The sequence below is a fragment of the Megascapheus bottae genome, chromosome 5 (assembly GCF_031878675.1).
Source record: "Megascapheus bottae isolate mThoBot1 chromosome 5, mThoBot2.hap1, whole genome shotgun sequence".
In the NCBI taxonomy this organism is placed as follows: Eukaryota; Metazoa; Chordata; class Mammalia; order Rodentia; family Geomyidae; genus Megascapheus; species Megascapheus bottae.
The window spans coordinates 63,385,267-63,410,518 of NC_143513.1; the positions used below are offsets into that span (position 1 = coordinate 63,385,267).

The 25,252-nt window shown below is 36.3% G+C and overlaps 1 protein-coding gene and 1 non-coding gene across 9 annotated transcripts in view; one reads left to right on the top strand and one right to left on the bottom strand.

Moving 5' to 3' along the window:
* Cadps2 (calcium dependent secretion activator 2) overlaps positions 1-25,252 on the bottom strand; it is a 426,292-nt gene that overhangs the window by 47,894 nt on the left and 353,146 nt on the right. For 4 of the 8 annotated variants that reach the window (XM_090333226.1, XM_090333221.1, XM_090333220.1 and 1 more), the window contains 4 exons: positions 23,547-23,703; positions 7,605-7,746; positions 7,361-7,480; positions 1,825-1,980 (listed from right to left, as the gene is read on the bottom strand). In XM_090333226.1, coding sequence (XP_090189352.1) covers positions 1,825-1,980; positions 7,361-7,480; positions 7,605-7,746; positions 23,547-23,703 — 575 coding nt within the window. The remainder of the gene's footprint in view (positions 1-1,824; positions 1,981-7,360; positions 7,481-7,604; positions 7,747-23,546; positions 23,704-25,252) is intronic. The other 4 variants (XM_090333225.1, XM_090333224.1, XM_090333223.1 and 1 more) reach the window with 1 other exon arrangement.
* LOC150063505 (U6 spliceosomal RNA) lies at positions 21,069-21,172 on the top strand. The gene has a single exon (XR_016535775.1). It is a non-coding gene; the product is annotated as a U6 spliceosomal RNA (small nuclear RNA).

Here is a 25,252-nt window from a genome sequence, read left to right on the forward strand (position 1 = left end):
TTTCCCACTTGTTTTGTAAAAGTGAAATCAATACTACAGGATGCTAATTTAAAACATGCAAATAAGGGTTAAACAGTGTGGCAGAGCCCAGGAGCCAGCGGGTAAGCTGGTCTCTTTTTCATGTTCCTCACAAAAAAAGGTCAGAAAAATATAAGAGCAAGCATTTTAAATATTCTTTACCAAGTGACACCAGGTTTAGAACAGACACTTAAGACAATAAAACTATCTAAATGAAGTTTTTTTTATATCTAATATCTTATTTAATGAAAAATCATTAGCTTCACTTAACAGCTTCAATTAATTTCCAAGTAGAAAAATCGCATACTTCTCTACTTTAAAGCAGAACAAATCCTCTATGTGAGAACTTTCCACATTAAAAAATGCACAAGTTTGAAAAGAATGTATAATGAGAACATACAATTTGTTTCTCACTTGTTACTTTGAGAACACTTGAAGCTGCCTGTAGTTTTTTGAAAGAAAGTGCCTAGTAGGAGGTTTGAAATTGTCTGTGCTAACATCCTCAAAGACTAAATATTCACAGATTTGAGATAACAGAATTAGTTTATTTAAATTTAACAAACTAATCTACAAGCCTTGCCTCAGAGGACCACTAAACATTATTCTAAGGACAGGTTTACTTTTGTTTTTTGTTTGTTTGTTTGTTTGTATCTTTGTTTTGTTTAAGAATTCAGAAACAAGACATGTTTTATTACACAGATTAATTTGTATCTATGACATACAAACCCTCAGCTTAATTTTAATTATGTTCTAAAACCTAAGTGCCCGTGATTGTATATAGAGATTCCCTTCTTGAATACTTGTTTGTTAAATAAGACATTTGAGATATAATGTAAAAATCAATGTTAATGAATTCTTTAATTAAAAAAAGAATTCAGAAACAGACCTGGGTGCTAGTGGGGTCACAGTTGTAATTCTAGCTACTCCGGAGGCTGAGAACTGAGGATTTAGGTTCAGTTCTAGCCTGGGGTGGTACAGTCCATGAGACTTCTATCTCCAATTAATTACCAAAAAAGCTGAAAGTAGAACTGTGGATCAAGAGAAAGATGGCTAGCCTTGAGCACCGAAAAGCTCAGTAACAGAGATTGCTCTCTGAGTTCAAGCCCTAGGACCAATACCTCCCCCCCACCCGAAAAAAAAAAAAGGATTCAGAAACATTTAGTTACCCTACCCACTCTTCTTCCAATGGGATAACCCACTTTGTTTTGAGCAATTATTAACACAGAAAATGTGGGAAAATGATGTTTGAACAACATAATATAAGGTCAATTTGTAAGCACTGTTAACAAAAGAAAGCCCACTGGGATGATTCCGAACTCTCATAATTTATTTCCTGTTACGTGCTAAAGAAAGCAAATAGACATATGAAATTCCTAACAGTGAATTGAGAGTGCAGAATAAAGCGAGTAATCCCAGAACTGATTTTCTCTTTAGTTTGCTGTGTCATTTCACAACACATAGACACGGTACAGAATGAATATATAAGATTCAGCAGAATTTTTATGTCTCAGTAAAAGGCACCTTGGGAATTTAAAGCACAATATTCCCACAGAAATAATGACTAAGATAGTTTGGGCACTACTGATCTAGAATAGATGGGAGAACTGAATTAAAAAGTATCAGCAGATCACTTGAATCAATTACATAGATTCCTAGAGTTTATGACTGTAAACCTAATGCCTATTCCATTTTAGACCTGTAGTACAAACAGAATCCTCTTGAGACAATTTATATGACAGATATTTGATGAAATATGGTATGTTGGCTGCTGGAGTATTAGGCAATAATTTGAGAATGCATTTCTACCTTTTGACACAGGCCTCTATCATATCACTGGCCATTAGTTTAAGTCTCTGCTCTAAGTGGTGGGCAAATTCTTGTTCTGGCCAGTGTAGATCAAAGATAAACATTTGCAGGGCATCCAGTTTCCAAAACAGGTCTTCAGATGTTGTTGAGCCATTACTAGAAGAAAAAGGAAAAATGAAGAATATTATAAACTTCACTACTGTTTCATTCTTTGGCCCAACACTTTTCGTTTTTTCCTTTCTGTTTCTATCACCTTCAGTGAAAAAAAACCCGCATAAAATATCTTAATGATCCAGTATTTTCTTTGTTCAGCCTTCTAATTCTTCCTTCCTACTTCTTAAAATGGCAAGGCAAGGAGAACAAAATAGAAATAAATGCAACCAGAAGCGTTCATACAAAGCAATAGATAATATGGGAAAAGTGTACTTTACTAAGGAAAAGAAATAAATAAGTTTGTATACAAAACAGACATTTAAAAATGTTCTTCAAATAATCTCCAAAATAAAGATGAGGCAGTCTCAAAGCTATGCTTTATGCAAGAAAATTGATATGTCAGTGTTTTAGTGTTCGATATATCTATATGCCCTGATTTCCCAATGGCTTTTACCTGCAGGTGTGCAGCACATAGGGCCCTCACATCACTCCATTACACGTAAAGTGAACAAGGACTAGAAGTAATAGACTAGGGGCAGAAGCAGTCATTTGCATTTTAAAATTATTTGTGCCTTTTGTAGCTCATCAGTAAAATCTAACTCAGCATAAAATATGGACTGACAGAGAAATAATACTTTGGGTGTTCTGAAGTAGGGGGAAATCATGCATATCAAGTCTTTATATCTAACTGTGGAATCAGGATTTGCCACGATGTACATAAAGGTAATTTGTAAAAGAGGATAAGAATAATGCTATTACTTTCCATTATTCAAGTATACAGGTTAGTAGAATGACAGATATTTAAAAGCAAAATATTTCTACAAAAATGGAGACTCAACATACTGAGAACAAAGCAAAAGCAAAAAAAAAAAAGCTGCTGACTGCGCCATTTGTTAACAGCTTTTTAACAATTGCCTTACAAATAGTAAACTAACAGTTATAGTTCCTTTCACAAAGAAACTGAAAGAAATCAAACACTCAATTATTATAAGGGCACAGTGGAAAAATATGAAAGACAGTATATTTTCAATAATCACACTCTTTAGCTAAATAGCTAAATATATCTTTAATTAGTTTTAGAAAAACCATCCTTTCCTCTGACTAATTAAAAGCTTTGTTTCTGCTCTTCACCTTGACCTCTATATCTCAGTTCCATCACCCAACCAAGTAGCTTTCTCTCTCTCATTCTGTCAGTCACTCCTTTGTGATCTCCTGGTCCGGCCATGGTGTTAAGTTCTTAGGGGACCCAGAGAACGCAACTCAATGTTTCCTCTTCTAAATATGCATCAAATAGACTATTCCATGAAAGTACCCAGCAGATATTATTGTAAAAATGTTTGGAAAGAAAACTACCTTTATTTATTTATCTTCTGACAATCTAAAACAAAAATATGAGAATAAAATCCAGATAAAAATCCTTCCCGCATATCCATAAGGCAAAGGTTAGTAAATTAGAAGACATATGTTCTAGTTGGATGTAATTGGCAAAGAAGCTAATCTGTTTCATGTAATATTTTCTACTTTGGATACATACCAGTTTTTAAATTTATTTAAAAACAACAAATGAAAACAACAGACCAACATCAAAACAAAGTTGTAAATATTAAAGGCAATATTCTATCAAAAACTGACTTCTGCAAAATATGTCACAAGTCTTTGTAGAGAACATGAGTCTCTATAATTTTTTCTTCTGTTTGAAGCTATGCTAAGACTAGACAATAAATATTTTTAATTGGGAATGTAATTAAGATAACAAGTGTTTGTTATAATTAATAGATAGATGAAAAATATGTAAGTAGGTTTTCTCTGGAGTTGGTGTATGTAACCTGCAATTTATTCAGAAACCTTTCATTTTAAATTATTTCTAATCAGTGACCAATTCCTAAAGGTATTATTAACAGATTTAATAAGTCAAATGTGAATAATGGACCCCAAGATCATTTTCTCAATATGCCAGGCAGAAATTTTAATCATTGACATTCATTGTAGACTAACAATTTTATGAACAGGGAGCGATGAAGACATGCTACCTCTTGATTTTATTTAGGAACACATTAACACGAGTACATGAAGATGATCACCACAGTATCTGTGTGATGTTAGGTACTGAACACATGACTTTGCTCTACCATTGAGCTTTACTCTTTTTTTTATAAATACATAGACCTTTTAAAATATATATACATACATACACATATATGTGTGTGTGTGTTGTGTGTGTGTGTTGTGTGTGTGGTGTGTGTGTGTGTGTGTGTGTGTCCGTATCTTAAGCAATAATCACACCTAGTTCTTTTTAGGAGATAGAAATATTTTTGTTATTTGATATTTATAACAAAAATGGAATTGCAGCAACAATCTAACTTTGTGAGGGATTTAGGGCACAAAAAAACCAACATGGATAACCAGAAAGGGAAAGATAATGTGGCAAGCTCATGAAAATAATTTATTTTATTTTTCCTAATAGCACAGTTGCTTTATTGAGAAAGCTCCATTTGTCAGCAGCCTTGGTGTAAGGTTCACATCTTTTAAAAAAGGAGTCTTCAGAAAATTAATTTTAGGGGATAAAGCCCATAGTAATTTTATTGGCTAGAATCCAAGGTGGTAAATAGATAAAGAATAAAAAGATTTATATTATGAGTGATATAAAAAGGCAACAAAAATGAATTTAGGTTTATTATCCTTCTTTTCATAATTTCTTAGCACATACATATATCACTCTACATATTCTAATTGCACAAAACTTTTGCCAGTAAGAAACAATCCACATATAAAATAAAATCCTGCTCCAACAATGTTATTTTGTTTTGTTTTTTTGTTTTAAGATTTTATTAACATTGATTTTTTTACATCGTATTTCAAATGTCATGTTTAACAAACAAGTATTCAAGAAGGAAATCTCTATATACAATCACTGGCACATAGATTTTAGAACATAATTAAAGTTAAGCTGAGGGTTTGTATGTCATAGATACATATTATGTCTATAGAGTATATAGCCCATCATAGATTTTTATGTCTATGTAGTTATGTTTATTTCTCCAAGACCATGCCTTATAACCCTGATCAACATTTTGGGGAAAATTCTACTACCATTAGCTGAGAATGTGGAGAAAAGGAATAGTCATATTTGAAGAACAAAATTTAGGTGCTCATGAACCATGATAAAATATATGAGAAGAAAAATGAGAATAATATTCAGTGAGGTCCAACAATGTTTTTTTGACATGGAGATATATACTAAAACTGTCCTACAAATTACTCTTTGTTTTCTTCTTTTTTGTCCTTGTCTTCTTGATTATGTATGTGCTAGCCTAATATTTGGCTGTTGGCAAGAAAGCAATGAAGTTAGTTCAGTTCTATTCTCAGAGTAAACTGAAGAAAACTGAGAGATATGTAAAGGTTGAGCAAAGCTGGATTCAAATTTTATCTCACTACTCATGTGCTATAGATTTTGAACATTTTTTAGTTTTTTTTTTTTTTTAAATTCATTAACACTGATTTTTTTCCCCGCAGTCATGGGGCTTGAACTTCTGAAGTCAGGGCCTGGGCACTGTCCTTGGACACTTTTTACTCAAGGCCAGCACTCTCCTACTTGAGCCATGGCACCACTTCCAGCTTTTTCTATGTATGTGGTACCGAGGAATCCCAGGGCTTTGTGCATGTGAGGCAAGCACTCTATTACTAGGCTATGCTCCAGGCCCTGAACATGTTTTAGTTTTTAACTCATCTGTGAATGCAGTTTCCTAACTATAAAATGCAGACAGTGACACTGAAGCTCACAGCAGTGTGGTAAAAAATTTAAATGAGATAAAGAGTTTATCACTCTAAATAGAGCACGGCATCTTCTCAATAAATGGATAAATTCTCAATAGAGAATTTTCTACTATAGCTTTTTTTGTATTGGTAAGGGGATTTGAACTCAGGTTCTTGTATTCTTGTTGATCTCTTTTGCTGAAGGCTAGCATTCTACCATTTGAGTCATATTTCCACTTCTGGATTTTTTTTTTTGATTAAGTGGAGCTAAGAGTCTCTTGAAATTGTCTTCCTGGGCTGGCTTTAAACAGTGATCCTCACATCTCAGCCTTGAGTATCTGGGTTCACAATCATAAATTACTTGTGCCTGGCTTGTTCATTCTTTTAAACTGAATTCATGTGAAATCTTGGGAAAACAAAGTTTTTGCCCCAGAGTTTATATATTTGCAATCTAGATCTGTTACATTTTATTGATGAGACGCTCATAGTTTTAATATGGAAAAATATTGGAAGTTATAGTAATAATGTATAGCAGTAATTTCTATTTATTGAATGCTTAGGGAGTATTAATAATAGCAATTATTGAAAATCTAGGATGTGCCCAGCATTTTTATTTTAATCTCTTCAATAATATCCTTAAGATGGGTGTCATAACCATTTCATAGTTGAGAAAATGAGATTGAGATTTATGAGTCACAAGAGAAGGCCTGATCCATTCCAAAGCTCATAACTTTTCACAGTAATAACTCTTGTTACTGAATCGACAATAATCAGGCTCACCACCATGTGGAGTTAATCAGCATAGTTTTTAAGGACATAATGATTATCTTAAAATACCAAAGTCTCATAAGTGATACAGGAAGGAACAAAAGAAGAATTTTCATGATGTTGGGAAATAAAGGACAATCCTTTCCCTGAAAGGTACAGCAATGTTTCTTTTTTCTTTCTTTCTTTTTTTGCCAGTCCTAGGGCTTGAACCCAGGGCCTGAGCACTGTCCTTGGGCTTTTGCCAAGACTAGAGCTCTATCACTTGAGCCACAGTACCACTTCTGACTTTTTTCTATGTATGTGGTACCAAGGAATTGAACATGGGTCTTTATGCATACTAGGTAAGCAGTCTACCATTAGACCAAACTCCCTACTCAGCAATGCTTCTTAAATATCCAGACTAGAATAAAAATTGACAAATATTATGCTCTTGCAATCCTTCCAATAATGTTTATGCTAGCAAAAGCTAACACATGTGAGTGGTAAGAAATCTATATCTAAGCATTCATAAAATATATGCTATTTACCACACTGATTGTGTATGAAATGAGAATTTGGGTCCTATTACTCAGGGAAGAGTCTGCAACCTGGGTCACAAAATGACCTCTGAGTTACAGATGCCATATGAATTATATCAAATCAATGTCTGATTTTTGTTTTCATTTTCAGTCTGCATCATTTAGCATCGATTTGCTACGCTTAGTGTAATAGCTTAAAACACTCAAACAAATAAAAACTGAAAACACAGTACTCCTCCACCAATGATGATAAATGCCATGCAATCTACACACGTCTGCACAGAACACAGCCCAGGCCATGCACTAGCTAACACACCACCAGGAAATAAGTGAGGGATACACACGTGGACTCATATAAAGAAGCCATCCACGAAGGAGTAGAAAAGCTAGGAATCTGTGGAAGATTAAGAGGCAGACTTGGAACTTTTGGAAGAGCTACATTGGGAAGACTGTTGGCGATATTCCTGTAAAGAAACAAACAACGTGGGAAGGGACCACCATAAGCAATAACTACAGATGGCCATGTGTAAAGTCATAAGGTCAGGACTGGGAGACGAGTGCTCTGTGGATTCTGGGTAAGGTACCTACTTGACAGGCTGCCATGTCTCTTGCTCAAAACCTCTGTGAATTGACTGGGCGATGGAGGACTCCATGAGGTCGACGTAGCGAACAACCAAGGGTACAAACATCTCTTGTAAGTGTTTGTGAAATTTTCCATTACACAAAAGCACTGAAACAGCCAAGAAGAAATAGTGTTTATCAGAGAGATTGTGTCCTCCTAGGGGGGGAAAAGATATGAGTGAGAAACTTTTCCTGAAATTGCCTGATACAAGAGAACAGATACAATGCAGAAGATGATGGATTTAGCTCTCTACCTTGAGTATTGTGGAAACAGACCAAAAATATCATTAGCCTTCTATAGATGGCTACCTATACAGAAATAGTTGACACCGATAATGTTCACAGTAAATAAAGTGTGTTTGTACTTCCTAAGAGGTTCATGCACAGGCACATGACGACTTGCAGGAACTTCAATGTAACTACTGCTTCCCTGAATGCCTTTACTCATACAATTGTAACAATGGAACAGATTCCTTATGCTGGGATTTCCATCATAGATATGGTAAATCTGTACACTTATAGGAAGTACACTTGATTATATCCACGAACTATACTTATTAACGTCAATCAATTAGGTGGTGATTCTGGCCTTGGGAAAATCTATTCTGACTATACACTTTTTTTTAGACATTAGTTTCATACATCTTGACTTCCTTACTCCTTCCCCTTTTCCTTATTTTTTTGCTTCCTTTCTCCATCTCTCTTTCCTTTTCTTCCTCTTTTCTTTGGCTCTTCTTCCCTCATCCCTCTCTTCCTTTTTCACTCCCTCCCTGCATTCATGGCAGTTCTAAGGATCAAACAGGCACAGCCTCTGACCTTGGACATGCTAGACTAGTTCTCTACTACTGAGCTACCCCTTCTCAAGCACATCTGTTTTTGAAAATCATCTGCATTTTGAAGTTTTGTTTTAGTGTTTAATGGGTGATAGTTTAATGGATGGTATAAGCCCCCACCTATGGTGTTAGAATTTGTGCTGCAGGAAAAAGAGTGTGGTCAAGGGAATCTGCCTCCTTTGAAAGATGGATGTTTTCCACGCACAAAATACAATATGATCAATTCATCAGTGTGTACCTTCATGGCACATAGAAAGCAACAGCGTTATCTGCAGGGAGATACTAAGCAGTGATAAATCAGCAATATTCAACAAAGCATTTTTAATTGTTTGGGAGATAGTACTCAACTTAGTGGTTGAGATTTCTCAAATGAACATATTCTAAAGTCAGTTGTGACTGTTTAAAATGACCTTCAAAGTGAAAACTCGCTCATTTAAAGAACCCTCCATTATCAGGAAAGGTACACTGAGCCTGTAGGCCATTTAATACTTGCGAAAAAATATGATACATGAACAGGATAGTTTTGTAATCTTGTCCTCCTGTACTGATAATTATGTATGGTTCATATGATATTATAAATATCTAAATGATCCTTGGCAAAAAATATTTTATCTCACTCCTAGAAGCCATGGTATTTCAGTCAAATGTAAATAACAGAAAGTTGAGGGTTTCTTTTTTGGTATTTGGCAAAGTAATTTATATGTACGATGAATTTTGATCACCGCTTCAACATCTTCACCTCCCCTCTACCCACCCTTTTCCTTGTATTTCTCAATTCTGAATTCTTGCCAACATTCTCTGCCTCCCCCTTCATTCTTCTACCCTTCTGCCCTTGGTCCTAACCTCCACTCTTGCAAGTACCTATTTCCTGTTTCTTATTTTGTTGGGCATTGACTTAGACTTTTTAAAAGAATTACATCATTAGTTCTGTCCATACAGTCTATTAAATTTTAGTTAATCCATTTGTAACCTCTTGTTTACCACCTGGTTGGTTTAATTGTAGAATTTTGGTACCTTTTACCTACCACAAATGAGAGAAACCATGTAACCTGTGTTTCTCTAGGTCTGGCTTACATCTCATAATATAATTTGTGGGTTAGGAGGGTGAGAATTTTGAGAGACGTGACATTGATCAAGATGCATTGTACTGGGCCGGGTGTTTGGCCTAGTGGTTAAAGTGCTTGCCTAGCATGCATGAAGACCCGGGTTTGATTCCTTGGTACCACATACATAGAAAAAAGCCAGAAGTGGTGCTGAGGCTCAAGTGGTAGAGCTCTAGCCTTGATAAAGTCCAAGGACAGTGCTCAGGCCCTGAGCTCAAGCCCAGAACTGGCAAAAAAAAAAAAAAAAAGATGCATTGTACTGTAAAACTGCTTTGGTAAATGCCACACAATTGTACAACTACTTATAGATAATAAAAATATTCAAAATACAGAGAAAGAGAGGGAGAGACAAGAAGATCCTATTTGTCAGGATTATTGAACTAAAAATATAGTATGTAAAAATGGGAGGTTAATGCTAGAAGATAAACTTTGGGGGACAAAATGAGAGACAATGAGACAAAGAGAAAGAGGGGGAGAGAGGGGGAAGGAAGGGAGAGAGAAAGGGAGGGAGAGAGAGAGAGAAGGAGAAAGACAGAGAGAGAGAGAGAGAGAGAGAGAGAGAGAGAGAGAGAGAGAGAGAGAGAGAGAGAGAGAGAATGCACAGATTGTAGAATGATTGGAAGGCACACTCTGACCTAACTAATTCTAACCACAGCTGACAATGTCTGGACTTTGGGAACAAATTTAAGACAAAAAAAAAAAGATCAGGGGGCCGGGAGTTTGGCTTAGTGGTAGAGTGCTTGCCTAGCATTCATGAATACCGGGTTCGATTCCTCGGTACCACATACATAGAAAAAAAAAGCCGGAAATGGTGCTGAGGCTCAAGTGGTAGAGCTCTAGCCTTGAGAAAGTCCAAGGACAGTGCTCAGGCCCTGAGCCCAAGCTTAAGACTGGCAAAAAAAAAAAAAAAAAAAAAAAAAGGATCAGGAAAGAGATTAATGGTACATGACTGAATAAACCAATGAAAAGAAACCTGAACTTTTTTTTTTTTTTGCCAGTTCTGGGCTTGGGCTCAGGGATTGAGCACTGTCCTTGAACTTTCTCAAGGCAAGCACTCTACCACTTGAGCACCAGCACCACTTGCGGCTTTTTGCGATGTATGTGGGGTACCGAGCAATTGAACCCGGTCTTCTGCATGCTAGGCAAGCACTCTACCACTAGGCCAAACTTGATCCTCAGATCTCAGCCTCCTGCATAGCTAGGATTATAGGCATGAGCCACCACGCCTGGCTCTGAAATTTCTTTCTGTTTTTTGAAAATTCTTTTTTTTATAAGAAATTTTCTTCCTGCAAACAATTTTTAAAAAATGTTATGGTGTGAATAAAAAAATAAATAACAGAAGAAGTTCCCATGGAAGAATTGCAGGGAAGATTTCCAGGGCAAGGGAGCAGCTAGTATACACTTTATATAGAAGAATAAGCTGGGATAAGCTAGTGTCCTAGAAAGAGGAGCATCTGCGGGGGATGGGAAGAATTGGGGGATGATAGTTCACAGAAGTGTGTAGAGCTTAGTATACTCTTAGTGTGGGTTTTACTGGAAGTGAGAGAGGTGTTTAGGATCTCAGAATCTTCTAGAGAAGAGGTTTTACTAAATGTGATGAGAAGATTTGTCATTTTATTGTGACATAGATGAGTGGCATAGTGTGACAACTCTGGCTGCTCTGTGGAAAGTAGAAGTGGCCAAGTGCTGAGGACATTAGTGACCTACTAGATACTGTAAATAAAGAGTGGTTTAGATTAGAGTGGTACATGTAAAGGATGGGAGAACATCTCAGACATCTCATTCATTTCTATGGATTTTAATAATTAACAACTCCTATCTTTTATAAAATACTCAAACTATGCCCGTTTCGTACCTTATCTTCTTTTGTGCAAAAATATACTTGGAGGGGCCGGGAGTTTGACCTAGTGGTAGAGTGCTTGTCTAGCATGCACGAAGACCCAGGTTTGATTCCTCGGTACCACATACATAGATAAAAAGCCGAAAGTGGTGCTGTGGCTCAAGTGGTAGAGCTCTAGCCTTGAAAAAAATCCAAGGACAGTGCTCAGGCCCTGAGCTCAAGCCCAGGACTGGCAAAAAAAAAGAAAAGAAAAAAATATACTTGGAGAAAATGTATCACTTTTATTATCATGGTGTATATATGAAAATGCACTTGATACTTATGTGATTATTAAATCTGTCAGAGGGTGGACAACAGTAGACCTATAACAATGGTATAGAAAACAATCTAAATTCAAAAGGATAAGCAACACTGATTTTCTCTCTTATATAGGGAATAACAAAATGGTGAGACAAAGGGTTAACCAATGCACAAGTTATATGTTGGAAATGAACTATGTTGGAGAGGAACTGGGGGGAGGAAAACTGGGGGAAAGAGGGAGGGGTAACAATGTTCGACAAGAAATATACTCATTACCTTACCTTACTCATATAACCAACTATAACCTCTCTGACAGTACCCTTACAATAAAATTAAAGTAAAAGAAGAATTAACATGGTGACAATACTCCATGTACTGATAATATTATCACTATTGAAAGCTGCAAAGTTTTATGCTGCCATACTCCAATACTCTCTGCCCAAAGCTTAATTTATATGTTGGATTATTTAACAATAAAAATACAAAGCACTTAGGGTCTCCATCTTGATGGGTACTGTAACCAGTTATTCTTTTTATCTATACTGAGACCCCCAAAACATTCATGTATCAAATTATTGTATCTATAAATGATCACTGTGCTTCACTGTTTAAAACTCCACTTCATTATACTCTTAGAGATTATGTGCATTGTTAGTGAAGTCATCTTAAAAGAAAAATTATATTCACTATTACTAAGTACTATAATGGTTTAAAGATTAAGTGTCAGATGATCTAAATGCATTTGTTTAACAAAAAAGAGAGATTTCTCAGGATAAGCATTGCATTCATCGCTTATCAGAATATTTTGACCAAAATAAAGCAATGAATTACCTTACATTCCCATACTTAGGGCAATACTGGTGGTTTCTTACTTGATCACTACACAAGCAACAGGGAGATGGTAGCACATCCTCCCTTCCCTCCCACCACCAAATTAGTGATCAAATGTGTATTTTTCTATTCTTTAGACCTTTCTCCAATCTTCGTCACTACAGCTGCTGCACTAAGTCTGCTCTTCTAGTCTCATGCAGTAGTCTCTTGACTGACCTTCAAGATCCGCATTGCCCCTATGATATATAGCCTGTCTTCTCAAAATCTCAAACAAAGGGACCTGCTAAAATGTAAAGCTAAGCTGCTAAAGTGTAAAATGTAACATTCCTTAAGATTACAATCTCTTAGATTACTCATGACAACTTCTAAAAGCTTTAGCATGGTAGGAAAGCCCACTGAGATCTTTCTCAAAATGGCCTCTCCAGGTAATGTGTTTCTATTTCTTTTTTTCTTCTGTGGGTCATAGGGCTTGAACTCTGCCTGGGCACTGTCACTGAGCTCTTCAGTTCAAGGCTACCACCCTACACTTAAGCCAAGCCCCATTGCCCATTTTCTAGAGGTTAACTGAAGATAAGAATATCAGGTTCTTTTGTGCCTGGGCTGGCTTTAAACCTCGATCCTCAGATCTCAGCCTCCTGAGTAGCTAGGATTACAGGTGTGTGCCACCACGTGCAGCATACCTCTATTTCTTATAGTACAGTCATAATGATTTTTATGATTCTGTTCAAATCCTTTCCCAGTTAAACATTTCCCTTGTTTGTGTCTTAGCCTGAACAGTTTTCTACTGGGGTCCTTTATATACACATTGTTTCTGCATTGTTGACATCTTTCTCTCTTCCTTTGGGGTTGAAGCTCTTTGTGGCAGGGACTGTATCTCAAAATCACACTAAGTACCTACCTCAGAGCAAATGTCTGTTTGCTGGGTAAAGGAACACTTGTATTCAGTAATAAGATTTCTATGTTATAACTCAAGAGATGGCATTATATATAAGCCACAGAATCCATACAAGTTTGCATATCCTCTCCTCCTTATGTAAAATAAATATGCTAAAAAATAATGTGATAAAAATTCTATTTGCTGGGCACAGTGGCTCACACCTATAATCCTGGCTACTCAGGAGGCTAAGATATGAGGATCACAGTTCAAAGTCAGCCTGAGCACTAAAGAATGTGAGATTCTTTTTTTTTTTTTTTTTGCCAGTCCTGGGCTTGGGCTCAGGGCCTGAGCACTGTCCTTGGACTTTCTCAAAGCTTAGCACTCTACCACTTGAGCCTCAGCATCACTTCCAGCTTTTTTCTATGTATATGGTACCGAGGAATTGAACCCAGGTCTTTGTGCATGCTAGGCAAGCACGCTACCACTAGGTCAAACTCCCGGCCCCGAATGTGAGATTCTTATCTCCAATTAACCACTAGAAAACCAGAAATGGTGCTGAGGCTCAAGAGTCAGGCACAGGAGCCTTGAGCTAAAGAGCTCAGGGACAACGCCCAGGCACAAAGTTCAAGCCCCTCAACTGACAAAAACAAAACAAAACTAAACACTATTTATCCATAAGTATGATCACATTACTAAAAACTCTGTTGGATATGAAGATTGGTTATTTTGTATATATTATTTTAATTGTACACGCATTTTTCTTTAATCATCCCTCTTTATAATAAGTAATTATTCTCACAGAATTTGGAGGAAATGGAGACTACCTAGATTCTGTCCAAAATTTTGTTCTTATTTCAGATTATGCTTACATTTATTTAATCAAATTCATTATATTATTTTATTTTATTGCACTTCATTACATTTCATTACTTTGTTATTTATTTTATGTTAGTAGAGGTTAAACCCATATATATATACATATATATATATAAGATACTAGACTGCTATGCTAATCATGTGTTACATGCCTAGCACACTTTTTAAAAAATTGTTTCTAAAAGTAACCATGAACCCACATTTGAAAATCCTGAGAAACTGACTTTCATTTGGTAATTAGTAGAGAAAGGAGAAGGGAAAGACAACAAAGGAAGGGAGAAAAAGAATGAGAGAAATATTCCAAGGAATGGGAGAGATAGGAGAATCAAGAGAAATACACGGGGAGGGGGAGAGAAAGGAGAAAACCCTCGGCTTCAATGGGCAGGGCTGCAGAAATGACACTGCATCTTACTTGTCTATGCAAATGTATGCTTTGTCTTGGTTGCCCATATGCCAGTTGCATCCTCCTCCTATCAGACAATGACAAAAGCTCCTCTTAACACATAGCCGGAGGCATTAGAGGGAATGCTTCCACCTTCCCCATCTGGTTATGATTTGGGATTGTCACCTGTCTTTTAAATCAAGCCTTTGTGAAGCACCCAGAGTAACAATTCTTGAGAGATATAAGCTCTCAATGTGAACTCATCCAAGAAAGGTTTCTGGTGCTATTTGCAGTGAAAGTTAAAAAGAATTGCTATGGAATCTCAAAAAGCAGTTGCAATAACCTGCTTTGCTGATCAAAATAGCCATCTCTTCCTCTGAAAGAATCCACGTTCCCAAATATCACCTCGGCAGAAAATAATGAAAATCAATGACATCAAACAGCTACAAATGACAAAAAGAAAGCAAAAGGCTTATATGAGAGCTATACTCAGGACACAGATGGGTCCAATTATTTTGAACATCTCTAATAATTAATAAATTAGTGTTGATTATTTACATACCCCAAAGTGTTACATTTACAAAAGGACTTGTCATAGGATTTTAATAGGAAGATTTCAACAGAGAATTTAAATTATGATCCAATTAATACCAATTATTGAGATAACAATCTGTGGGTAAAATTAATACACAAAAGAATTCATGTGTTATTGTTGAGGCAAAAATATGCTGCTGCACCTTAAACCTACATAATCCAGTTTTATGCTGCTATACCTTCTTCCAATTAGTCTGTCTAGATTACAAGGAAATGATTTTTCCCCTCCTAAAATTCTAATTAGGTATTTTAGAAGGAACTGATTACATCATGAGCAATGGACGAACACAACACCAACTACAACAAAGTTAACAGTCTTTGCTATATGAACAGTTACGAATTCTGTCAGTTCCAAACAAGAAAAATGTAACAGATTAAGATACAATACAACAGGTTGTTTTCCATGCTGATCAGTACAACTAATGAAGATACACTTAACAAGAAATATGAACATGGGCTTCAGAAGAGAAGGTTGAAAAACACTGTAGCCTAGAGTAGCATGATATCAAAGGAAACTGAATGAACCCCGAGACTGACGAAGAGCAGCCAGCCAAGAATCTGGCCTCTTAAGTAGTCACCCAATAAACATCTTTCAGTTGTATAATTATCAATAAAAGAAAACTGCCTTCTAACGGAAATCTTAAGAATGTCTCAAGAAGTTTAAGTAGAATAGAAAACATATTAGACTTTTTCCTTTTTAATTAAAAACACGGTGAGCATTTTTACATATTTTAGTATTTACTTTAACTACCGCAGCAACTTCCTAACGATATAACTAACTTTCTCTTTCCCCAGAGGTGTTTCTTTAAAAAAATACATAGCACACATATTTGTATGTAGTATGTATCTAGAGAGAGGTAAAAAGAGAGTGCATTGTTGTTCCTTATATTTTGCACAAAAATACAAAAACAACAAATTCAAATTTGAAAATGTAATAAAAATTTCACAGGACAGTATCCAAAATGAGACCTATAAATTATTTATGCAGTCTAATGCAATATCTACATTTATACACATACATGTGTTTATAAATAATGTGTATAATAATATATGTATATAATGTAGACATATATGCATACATTATAGATTTATCTATACATATACACCTTATGTATGCAGTCTATTGTAATATATGTATATATACATGTATACACATATAAAATTTCTACCCCTTCCACTGAGCTGATATTTCTCTAAGGCAGGAATTATTTCTTATTAATTGACATAGCAACAAGGCTCATTGGGATTTATAGATTATATGTATTTAACACCTGTTTCTTGAAGAATCAAATGAAGAAGTCAATATAAACTTTAACCAAGGTGTATGACAATATTACAGCCAAAGGCAAAAGTCTGTAAGCCACTCCATCTACACTGAGCTTCCTGATCTCAGGGCTTGCATTCCACAATCTCTGCTCCCAGTAAGGGCAGATACCAACTACACCTCTAACCTCATCCACAGCTGTGCAGAGTGGAGCTCTGAAAAGCCTGGGTCTTCACAAGTTAGAGATGTTTCTGAAAATCTATGAAAGATGCACAGAAAATTTAGAACTGTTTATTATCTTTGAACCATTAAACTCTAAGAGAATGCTGAAAGCAGATTTCAATTCTATCTGTACTGTAGAATTGAATCAAAGGGAAAAGAACTGTTGTTTCTGCTCTTCAATTTTTTTCTCCTTTTATTTTGATTAGTAAAACAAATTCTGACATACAATTTAAAATTCAGTCGACTCTGGGGATTAGAGTTAAATACATTTTCCCCATTTTGGTGGTCATGGCATTATTTGTAAAGCACCTGTGCATGTAGTTACTATATCTGACTTTGGTTCCTGATATACTGTACATGTGTTTATTGGAAATAGGGAAGGGAAGGGGGAAAACAAGATGATTGGGAGGGAATGGGAGGAGGGAAAGTGGGAGAAAAACATGGGAAGGTATACCAATGTCCAAGAAACGACGTCTGACAATAAAATACAATTAAAATTTTTTTAAAAAAAGCCATGCTGACACACACACACACACACACACACACACACACACACACACACACACACTTGGTATAATTTTGAAGCTTCAAGCTTTTTGCATTGTTCCTCGTCTGTGTGTATACAGATATATCTATAAGCACCAATTCATGAGTTTCAGATCGACAGCTCATTTAAGCACTGGAGGAGAATAACACACAGATGTCAGCCCTGTATATTTCAAATCTTGAAGATTAACCTAATATATAATGTGGTGACCTAGCGATTCTTCATTTGAAAGAAATCTAAAAAATAATCTCTGATACAGCCTAAGTGCGAGAATAACCCAGCGGGATTTCCACCTCTTCATTTCTTAATGAGTTTTTTGATAATGAGAGGTGACTTTGCCAGTCACTCTGGGCTCTATTATGGCTAATTTGACTCCACTTCACTCTCCTTGTTAATTATTAACACTAGCCTTTTTATCCTCATGAGACCACATTCCAATTTTTTCCCTTTCCTCCCTCCCCCAGATTTTTCAGGAGCCCATCTTTATGAAGGTGAAAGTCTTGGAGAACAGGTTTTCACTTAGTGTGGAGCCCGATCATTTATTCGTTTAGGCAAAGGCGGTGATTACAAGCAGTGTGATCCACGATGGCTTTAATGTGCTAGCAATGTGAAAAGGCTGTTAATTAAAGCAGCAGCATCATGGGATTTTTCACTGGGGAATTTGTTCCCCATAGAATGGTCATTTGCCACTTGCTAGCATATCCACAGATTAAAAGGTGACTGGCTCTGAGGGCTTGCCTTTCAGTAAGTGCTGAAAGAAAGCGATTTGTGCCATTTGCAGATGATGGCTTGCATTTGTCGTAAGCGGTCACTTGCCATGTCTATTCTCCTTGGGACAATGGTACAACATAGCAAGCCGGGGTAGAATCTATTTGTGGTAGTTTTATAGCCACTTAGTATCGTTTCACTATCATGCTAATTACTTCATTATGAAAACATTTTATTTTCCCCTCAACTTTAATACATCTCTCTTTCAAAAGTGTTTCCTTAGATACCGTTTAATGTGTGATTGCCCATCTAATTATCTCTAGTGGAGGAAAGGAGGCTGGTTAGGGAGGCTGAGTGGAAGGTTGGAAGGTGAGCAAGCTTTGGGTCTTTTTTTTTAAAAAAAAATTTTTTTGGCCAGAAGTGGAGGTTGGTTTGTTTTCATCAGTTGCATTGCTGTGGGAACCAGTGAGTGAGGCTGTGAGGGGTGGGAAGTTGAGGACAGTCACTAACACCGTGGTGACAGTGGTACAGCTGATACGCTTCCCTGGAGGACACCCACATTTCACCTCCAAGGATTTTTAAAGCTACCACTTGTCCTAATCACATGTAACATGTATTTCATTCTTTAAAATGGAAAGCAAATTTGAAGATTTCACTGGCTTTCTTCACTAATTGTTCTCTCCCTGGAAGTCACAAAGGCCTTGTCATAGACGTGGTGACAAGATGTATGTATGCAAAAACCATGCATCCACCTTTGTGCTCTGTTGGGGACCGAGTATGGGATCAGTGACCTTGGACCTGCACAATTGAGTACACAAGGAAGTAAGCTGTTATCATGATGACTTTGGGCGATGTCAATCACTTCTCATTTGTAACCTCTGGCAGTTTCCTGGTTTTAAGAAAAGTATTTAAGGTTGGAACTTGAAATAAATGGTGCTACAGACTGTACCTTCGTACAACTTACTTCCTTGTGTACTCAATTGTGCAGGTCCAAGGTCACTGACCCCATACAGTGCTCTTCAACTCTTCTCAGCCCTCTACAATGAACTCTAAGCCTTTACTGGTTTTATTTTTTTTTTAAGTTAAGAGTCTCTTTAAATTCCTCCAAGAACCTCCTTTGCTAATTTTTTGTTAATTTCTATGAGATGACAGTGATTAGATCCCATCCATTTTGGTCTCCACCAGCTCTCCTCATGGACAAAGCCCCTACTGGCTCATTGCCTCTTAGCGGTAAGCCTTCCTCATCTGGAAAGGTGATGAGGCTTATTTAAAATGTTTCTCACTCACCCAGTGATAAACAGCCATTTAAATATATCATAGCATAAAGATTTTATTTTATTTTATTTTATTTTTTATTTTTTTTTGCCAGTCCTGGGCTTGAGCTCAGGGCCTGAGCACTGTCCTTGGACTTTCTCAAGGCTAGATGTCTACCACTTGAGCCTCAGCACCACTTCTGGCTTTTTTCTATGTATGTGGTACCGAGGAATCGAACCCGGGTCTTCATGCATGCTAGGCAAACACTTTAACCACTAGGCCAAACTCCCGGCCCAAGCATAAAGATTTTAATAAAAGACAGTAAATCATTCACGGAAACAGCTTAAAAACAAAAACAAAACCAAAAGCAAACCCTTCTGTCAAGTATCAGTGGCTCATGTCTGTACTCCTCAGCTACTCAGGAAGCAAAGTCCTGAGGACTGCAGTTTGAAGCCAGCCCAGGCAGGAAAGTTTGTGAGGCTCTTGTCTCCAATAAACTACTCAGAAAAAGCCAAAAGTGGCACTGTGACTGAAGTTCAAACACTGAGACAAAGAAGCTCAGAAACATTCAAGGCCCAGGACTGACCAAAAATAAAACAAAAATCCCTTCTGTAATCTGTTACAGCCACAAATAAGGTACAAATTCTAATATTACTATGTGTTTGAGGGGTCTTGTTAATTTCAAATTTTAGAAAACCAAACATAAAATATAAGACTATTTCTTGATATGGTGATTAGCAATTTTTTTCATATTTTTTATTGTAGTTAATAAAAGGGTTACGTTATATTCACCACATAAATTGATACCCATTCTCATGTCTTGGTCTCCATTTCCCTCCCTCCACCCCACCCCCTCATCTTGTTAATGATTAAAAATTATTTTGAATTGGTATTTATAAGGAATCACAATCGTTTAAAATCTCTAATTAGTGGTGTGCTTTCTGTTATGTATACAGGCACACACAGATAAACAGCCATACAAACATAAACACAGACTTAGACAGACAGACAGACACACACACACAGACACACAGACACACACACACACATACACACACACACATCCATGTAAGTCTTGTGATTCAATAAATTTTCAAGATAGAACTTCTAATCCATCTCTCTGTTTCCAGTGCCCGTGGCTAATTTAAGTTGTAATGAAGTGTGATTTTGATGTTAATGTCTGATTGGGTCAATATGGCAAACCCTGTAATACCATAGCTATCATGCAAAGATCTCTTCTTAAATGGAACTAAAAGTATACACAGTGTTTAGGAAATGAGTTTGTGAAAAATAATTTGGGGACAGCTTATATTGACATCAAACAATGAAATCTCCTAACTCTTCACTTGAGTACCAAAAGCATGTAATAAAACAAATATATAACATTAACAATATCCTGCATTATCATCAAGGGGCATCATAATGCCTAGAAAAATTGTTTCACCAACTTCATGGTGATGATAAGACCTCGTGAATATAGGTGGAGGCTACTGAGCTCTATTTCAATTCCCTAGCTCATTCCATACTCCCAGTCCAAAGAGGAAATTATGGCACGGGGGAACTTTTCTACTTATCTCACTACACAAAGGAGCTGTTTTTCTCAGAAATAATTGATGTTTTCTAAAATCTGCTAATCACTGCAAAAATCAAAGACAGGATCTCTTTTTATCGTCGAAATTGAGAGTGCTTGAATGCAATGCTTCAATCTTATAAGTATTACACAACAATCATATTACATAATATTTTATATGTAGTACTGGTCAATATTATATAAATAACCCCAAACAGGGAGGAGGATTAGTGCTCTCATCAGCAGCCTATTTACACAATTGGAACAATATAGTAGGTTAGCATGGCTCCTGAGCAAGAATGCCATGCAAATTCGCGAAATGTTCCAAATTTAAAAAAAAATTGCAAATCTCATTAAAGGTGATCATTTCATGGTTTCTCATTTTGATATTCCCTAAATATTCACTTGTAAGAATTCTTCTTAAAAGCAAATATAATGTTAATATGATGTTAATATGCTTGATTGTAGTAGTGGTTGCCAGGAATATGTCTAAGGCATCTACACAATGTTTTGTTTTCTTCTATAAAGCAAATTCTAACAGTTTAAGTAAGATCAGTGATTCATTAAGTTTACTAATTACTTGCAATGACTATCTACTTTTGACTAAAACCTAACATAAACGAATATGGTTGATTCTTAAGTTTTCATTCAAATTGAGAAAGCAGTATTAAAACAAAAATCTAACACCATTTACCCTATTTAGAGGCATTATAGCTAATATCTGTTTTAAATTTTGGTAGACAGTCTATTGTTATGCATGTCTTAAATTGCAGTCTTGCAATTCATTAGCAGAACATAATAGATGTGAGGAGACTGGGAAAGGAAGAGAGCCACTGGAAGTGTGTGAGGGCCTCAAATTGAATCCTCAAAACTGGGAGAGGCTAATATTCAGAGTAAATGATTCATAAGGGGATAATTAAATGTGAGTAACTTCTGAGAGCAGGTACTGTGGCTGAATCTGAAGGAGGAACTATTGCTTTGTTCTTTAGCTTGAATGTGACAAGTATCTTTTAGAAAGAAAGAACTAACAAAATAAATAGCATCTATTCAGTATGAATTATCAGCTTATGAATTTATGCTTACAACTCTGTATGTGCTATTATTATATTTTCATAAATGAATCTAAAACTGAGAGGTGAAATTATTGCCAAAGGTTAAGTGAGGGAGAGGTGTGAATGTCTGGCACAAATGTCCACACCATGTTATTAGGTGCTATAACATGGTACCTCTCATACTAGCACAAAGATTTTTTTTATTGTATTTAATAAAAGGGTTACATGATATTTGCCAGATAGAAGGTGCATTAATTCACATACACTGATACCCTTCCACATGTTAGCACAAAGATTCTTAACCTGCTTGATATCTAAAGTCTGGCATATCTCTGGAGACAATGGTATCTTCTATAACTTCATATCTCAATAAGGTTTTTCCCTAATCAGAGCTGAGACTCATGGGGATGAATAACCAAGAAAGGTAAGAAAGAGTGAATGAGAGTGATAAGAGCCAGTGTGTTAGTTATGAAGAAAGAAGTATGAAAACATGGATTTTGATTAAAAGCTGGAGAAGGATATAAAACAAGTAGCATGGATCATGTAAAACAAACTAGAACCAGAGGTCGGAAGGAGGCATTGTTTAACCTGCTCTACAATTGGAAAAGTTTTTTTTTTCTTTTTAACAAAGAGATTTGGATTCCATGATAAGAGCAAGTATTGCAACGGAGAATGCCAGTACCATCTAGACCCGAGTCTAGGAAACTAAAAGAAGTATCATGCTTGTAATCCTACATACTTAAGAGTCTGGGATCTGAGGATTGTGGTTCAAAGCTATCCCGTACAATAAAGATCTTTGAGACTCTTATCTCTAATTAGCTACCAAGAAGCCTGAAGTGGAGACATAGCTCAAGTGGTAGAGATCCAGTCATAAGGGGGGAAATGTGAATGCGAGTGTAATGCCCCAGTAGGTCTCCCTCTCCTTCTTTCACTCTCCTCTCTCTCTCCCTTTCTCCTCCCTCCTCTCTCTCTGTCTGTCTCTGTCTGTCTCTCTGTCTCTGTCTCTGTCTCTGTCTCTCTCTCTCTGTGTCACACACATAATACCACAGGAAATCACACTATAACAGGAATCACACATTACAGGAATCAGTATGGTAAAATCTTCATAATAACTGGTTTTACACTGGCTGCTCGACTCTCTAGTAGAACTATAGGAGTTATTATTTACATTCTTTTAAATATTGAAATACCGAAGGGAGAAGTCATACCACACAGCAATATTTTCCTGTGATGTGAGGGGATAAATCCATGCTCCTGCTAACAGTGTAACCTCAGACCCTGTTAGTGGGAGCTTAGAATGATACTTTTTAGAATGAGGACAGAATTCTAAGGTGTCTCTCAAAGATGAGAGCACTCTCAAGGGCTTTGGAGACTTTTTAACCCAACTCACAAGGGCAAAGAGAAGGATGTGTATGTTATCAGTCCTCAACTAAGGTTGGAGAATAGGAATTAAGGAGGGCTAAATCTCAGTGAAGCACTGTTTCACTTGTTTCTTTCAGACCCTGGTGTGACACACCCAGAGAGGCTAAGCATACACACATACTGCTTACCCTCCTCAGCTCCTGTTGAAGTGCTAGGGCTCTAAAGTACACGTTTACATATGCAACATCCTCACCTCTCCCCCACATCCCCACCCAAAGAAATGGAAGCTCTCACTGTCATTTCTGAGGAAATTATTAAGTAGCTGGAAAAGAGGAAAACTATCCCAGGAGTCTTGTGGTTGAGCCTCCAGTGCGGTATCCATATCTACTGTGAATAAAGCCCAGAACTTTTCTGCATGCTCAGCCAGTAAGTCAGGCCACCAGGCAAATGCCTGCAGAAAGACAAAGAAACAAGATAAAGAAACACATTGTTAGGTGGAAACATATAGAAATACACAAATATGGTGACACGTGAGAATATTGGCAATATGTCTTTTGTCATAAAAAATGGCAAAACACACACACACACATATATTTCAATGGGGTGGAAAGTTTTAATAAACACACTTGCATAAGTAACTTTGGAATTGATGGGTAAGATATAAAATCTACAATAGACATTTGTTGTTTTATAGAAAAGACTCACAAGGGGCCGGAAGTTTGGCCTAGTGGTAGCGTGCTTGCCTAGCATGCACGAAGACCAAGGTTCGATTCCTCAGTACCACATACATAGCAAAAAGCTGGAAATGGTGCTGAGACTCAAGTGGTAGAGCTCTAGCCTTGAGAAAGTCCAAAGACAGTGCTCAGGCCCTGAGCTCAAGCCCAGGACTGGCAAAAAAAAAAAAAAAAAAAGATTCATAAGATTAATTTATAGCATTTGGCAAATTCATAATATAAAACTAAAAGAAAATTGTAAATGTTATCATTTACACATAACTATTACGAATGTCTGGGTATATTTATTTCCAATATTTATTTCTGTGGATAAGAATGGTAGCATAGCTGACAACATGATCTAAAATAAATACATTGGATTTTATTTTAATGACAGCCTCATAGTCCTCCAGGTACTTTCAAACTGATATGTTGAATTAAAACTTCTTTGTACAAAGATAGTAAGAATAAACAAAAAGTATATATTATTTATTGAAACATTCCTCTACTAAAATGGCTTTTACAATTTTTTTCAATTCCCTTTTTACAGTGTGATAAAAATCATTTAGATTTTATATAAACATTTAATATACTGCTTATTTCCTTAGATAAACTTTTAAATATTATTGGATTAAAAGATATGCTGGAGCCTTTACACATCAGTTGCTCTCCAGGAAGAAAATCCTTGTTCTTTTTAAATCTCATTTTATGAAACACTATTTCTCAGCTTAAACTTTCTTTTCAGTTTTCCAATATACTTAGGGTGAAACCCAAAAACAAATTCAAAAGCAAAATGACACGAAATGTTTCTCCAAAAACATGTAAACATTTTACAAAGCCTTGAGTGAAATCTCTGTTCCAGGTCTAAAATGTACTTTCACAAAGAGGATTTCCTGACTTTCTGATGTAAGTTAAGTCTAGGTGATATTTTCCATGATGACAATATTTTTTTTTATTTCATAGGCTTACATGTGAATACATGTGAATACTTTGTTGCATATATATAAAAATAGAAGCTGTTTATATGTAAATACTTTGTTATCTGCCTTTTAGACTGCAAACAGTAGAAGGATAGTCTATTATTTCAATTCCATTAAGCAGTTTATTTGGCCTCTTGGGAAATAGAAACAATCATTTAAAAAAAAAGTAGGCTATTTTGGTGTTATTGTTTATTTGCTTGTATTCTGGGTACCCATGTTTGAACTCAGGGTGCTGCACTCATTCAGCTTGCTTGCTTATGGTTGGTGTTCTACCCCTTGAGCCACACCTCCAGTAAGATTTTTTACT